We start from the raw sequence: 4,237 nt of genomic DNA, 5'->3' as shown, positions 1-4,237 counted from the left end.
AACACTCTTCACAATAAAAAAAAGATTAATCAATCTTTCATAATTACAAAAAAAAACGAACAAAATAAAAAATTATGATTAATTAAATGAAGGTTGTACGATTTATACAAATAATATGGTTTGTTTTTATATAAATAATAATAAAATAATGGATGTAATTAAATGGTGAATAAAAAACATAAATTAGATATTGAATGGATGGAGAGTAGATAAAATATTTGATTAATATTGATTATTAATACGAGGGAGAAGGTATTCATTAATTGCAAATTTACTCTCGCAATTATTATGGTCTTCTCTTCTCCACCCTCCTCCCCACTCCCCCTATTCCTATTCCTATTCCTATATACACACATGTAACGGACTCCATTATTCATTCCCCAATTTTCACACACTCCTCTCTCTCTCTCTCTCTCTTTGCTTACGAACAATCCTGGAAATACCATGGTCACCGACGTAACTTATCTCTGTTCCGTAATGAACCAACAGCAAGGGATGATGACTGATTCTAAATCAACGGCTCTTATTACTCGTGACTTGCTCGGAGGAGGAGGAGGCCGTGGTGGTGGTGGTGGTGGTTGTGACCTCGATTCCTCCAAAGAATTGGACCTCGATTTACATGTTCCTTCCGGCTATGAAAAGCGTCTCGACTTGAAGGTATATCTAATTTCCTGATTTCACATCTGTTTTTGCTTAATTTGCTTCAATTTTAAGTTATGATTCTTTTTAGTTTGATTGATCGTCGATGAATTATCCTTCGATTCATCTGTTGATTGTACGAGTTCTATGATAATTTCGTTGATTTGAATTCAGATCGGGTTTAATTCACTTACGGATGACCTAATTTTAGTAGACTTCGATTAGGTTTAGATATCTGTATTTGTGTCGTTTGAACGACGATGATCGTTTCGTTGATTTTCGAGTTTTTTTTTGTAGTAATTCAATTCTAGGTGCATGTATCAACGAATTCCGATGAGCAATTAATGATACAGTCTCAAATTTATTATCATAAAAGCGTTTGCAAAGTGTAGTTCGTAATTTATGGGGGCAGATTGTTAGGAAGGCAACATTAATGGCGGCCATTGATGCGTACTTGTTTCTGATGCAGTTATAACTTCGTAATTATCCATTAATGTCAAATATATTTTCATTTTTGTAATTGTATGTTCTCTGTTCTGATTGAACTGAATTGAATCAAAAGCCCTAATTGGAATTAATCTCTGTTATGAATTCAGTCTGGGAAGGTTTACCTCCAGAGATGCAAATCACCAAACACATCGTCTTCATCATCCGATCAGAAACAGGAGAGCAACGATCAAACGGTTTCCAAGCTTCAAGACCTCAACTTCCCACCATCATCAAAGAAGCAATTAAACCTCTTTGATGACAGCAGTTTAGATCTCAACCTTGTCAATTTATCATCTTCTCCACCAGCTTACAGAAGTGTTTGCACTTTGGACAAAGTTAAATTCGCACTCGAACGAGCTGAACGAGAAACGGTCAAGAAACGATCAATTTCAATGTCGAAATCATGCTCATCTCCGACCTCGAATTCATCATCTTCCATTAAAGAAACGATAGTCAACGATGATGATGATCACGATGAACGATCTTCTCAAGCTTACGCCGCTGGTTGTCCTAGTTGCTTGTTGTACGTTCTTATATCTCGAAGCAACCCTCGATGTCCTCGTTGCAACATGACGGTTCCATCCCCGACCGCAATGAAGAAACCCCGAATCGATCTTAACATCTCAATATGAATTAGTAATTTGGGGTTTCGTTAATTTTACTGAAAAATTCATAAAATTCTTGTAAATGATAATAGCTAAAAAACAGGGGAAAATAGTTTTGATTTAGTGAAAGAAAATCCTCTATGTACACATTATGAAGGATTTCTTTTTATTTCTATATGTTTTTTAGATTAAAATCCTCATCTTAAAATTATCATCGTCACTTAGGGTGTGTTTGGTGTCTAGACAGGACATGACAATATAAAACAATTGTTCAATGTTTGGTATGATAAAATTAGACATAACAAAACAAGTAAAATGATCAATTTAAGCTGTTTATTTTAATTAATATATATAATTTATTAAATTATAATAGAATAATTATTTTTTATAATAAAATATATCATTAAAAAATTTCATCAAAGCAATTAAAATGACATTAAATAAAAAATTTATGTAATGTCTTATATGTTCAGTATACCAAAGACACCCTAACTTTGAGTTATGAGTTACGAACATTTGAAAAAAAAGCGATATGTCAACCACCCTTATATTTAACTCTTTGGTTTTCACACCTGAAGAGTAATGAAAACATGGGAAGGATTCACAACCCATCCATACTTTTCTTTAAAACAATTGAATGCTTTGCATTTGATTTTGTGGGACAATGTTGAAATTTCGTATCTTTATCTTGTTATCTATTGTTTATGTCATTATACTCTTTTGAAATTAAGGTCCCGTGTATTAAATATTAATGTTAGTAAGCGTTTATCGGTTCATTTACTTTACTGGATGAATATAATAAGAATCGATAATTATATCGGGTAAGAAGGAAGACAGAGATCGATATCCTTATTTGATAAGTGAGAGTGATGACTATTATCCAGGTTATAAACGCTTATCATCAATTTATTCTAATGGTTGGTAATGTTATCACATAAGGTAAGTGAAAGTGGTGGTACTTGCCGGTAAGTGTTTACCTGATAAGTGTTTTGTTAAACAGTTTCTATCAAATGAACTTAGTATATTTCACTCGAAAGTAGAAGGTGGGAAAGATAGGATGTAAGCAGGTATTACATTATTTCTTAGGATTGAAAGGTGGTTTTGGTGAAGACTCTTGGCTTTTTTTTTCCTTGATGGAAGGTGTATGCAAGTAGAAAATAAGGTAGATGATATAGTATTTAGGAGCAACGGGGCCGGACTATTAAGCCTCGAGCAAAGTCCTGTACACCCGATCAACCTATTATCAAAAGCATATTTTGGAGTATGAAAGGTGGAATGTTAAATTTTGAATGGTGCTTCCGGAATATTAGAAAATACAAAAAAAAAATCAATTAAAAAGTTTATTGAAATCAACCCAGAAACTTAAAAAGTCCCTTGAAACGGTGGAGTTCAACAAAAACACAACAGGCGGCTTTACAGGGCGTTGATTCACCTTAAAGGTGCACCCGCTATGAGTAAAAATCTTGAGTCCGCCACTAAGGGAAAGTTCATTTAGGAACTTCAAATATTTTGAGAATTCAAGAACCACCTATTTTGCATACTATTCACGATGAATGTCAAATATTCATTATGAATAATCTTCATTATTAATGAAGATAATTCATCAGGAATACTATATAAAACAAGTGATTACTGATATATTACAACCGTTTAGAATTTTTTTTAATAATAAATAGATAGAAAAACTCTTTTTTTATAGGAGATGAATAGTAAATGTGAGTTTTATTATGTATAAAATATTAGATGCATTGTATGTATAGAATGCATTGCATAAAAATGTCAAAGTAGAGATGGAATGGAAGCTTAAGAAATGGTCAAACGGTGACGTTGGAGCTGGAAATTGTGTAACTGAATTTATTCCACTTTTTGCACTTCATCATTCCAGATATCATCTTCTCTTTTTCAAGTCAAATTTTACATTTTCTCGCTAAAATACGTTTTCCCTTTAAATACAATATATATATATATATATATATATATATATAAAGAGTGTGGTTGGTTATTATATAACCCTTGACATTTGTGCAACCAATACAATTCAATCTCAACCGTCCATTTCATTTGATTAATATATGATTTCATAGAAGTTTTGATTGTTTTCTAATATAAAATATTGATCATAATTAATGAACCATATTCATCTTCCATAAATATTCAAATCATAATAAATAAACTCTCATCATTTTCATAAATATCTCAATTTATTGTGTTGCATTAGTTGTACAAATGCGACGAGTTGTATTTAAAACAAACTCTCTCTCTCTCTCTCTCTATATATATATATATAGAGAGAGAGAGAGAGACGAAGTTTCAAATGCAACCCATCACATTTGTACAGCCAATGCAACCCAATTAATTGAGATATTTATGAAAATGATGAAAATTTATTTATTATAATTTGAACATATATGAAATATAACTAGGGTTCATTAGTTATGATCAATACTTTATATTAAAAAACAATCTGAACTTTAATGAAATCACATATTAATCAAATTAAATGG

The 4,237-nt window shown here is 31.7% G+C and overlaps 1 protein-coding gene across 1 annotated transcript; it reads left to right on the top strand.

The window, feature by feature from the left end:
- The first annotated feature begins 377 nt into the window (after positions 1-377).
- LOC112507051 lies at positions 378-1,906 on the top strand. Its single transcript, XM_025111453.1, has 2 exons — positions 378-657; positions 1,236-1,906. Exons 1-2 carry the CDS (start codon positions 445-447, stop codon positions 1,758-1,760), a joined length of 738 nt encoding a protein of 245 aa, XP_024967221.1. The 5' UTR covers positions 378-444; the 3' UTR covers positions 1,761-1,906.
- Positions 1,907-4,237: the final 2,331 nt, after the last annotated feature.

This window comes from Cynara cardunculus (assembly GCF_001531365.2).
Source record: "Cynara cardunculus var. scolymus isolate 2C chromosome LG 2, CcrdV1, whole genome shotgun sequence".
Taxonomy (NCBI): Eukaryota; Viridiplantae; Streptophyta; class Magnoliopsida; order Asterales; family Asteraceae; genus Cynara; species Cynara cardunculus.
This window is presented reverse-complemented; position numbering and strand designations above follow the sequence as displayed.

What these genes read in the sequence shown, in the direction of transcription:
- LOC112507051 (XM_025111453.1), top strand. Translation starts at nt 445, where the DNA reads ATGGTCACCGACGTAACTTATCTCTGTTCCGTAATGAACCAACAGCAA. An exon ending in AAAAGCGTCTCGACTTGAAG is followed by an intron (nt 658 to 1,235) that starts GTATATCTAATT and finishes TTATGAATTCAG; the next exon opens with TCTGGGAAGGTTTACCTCCA.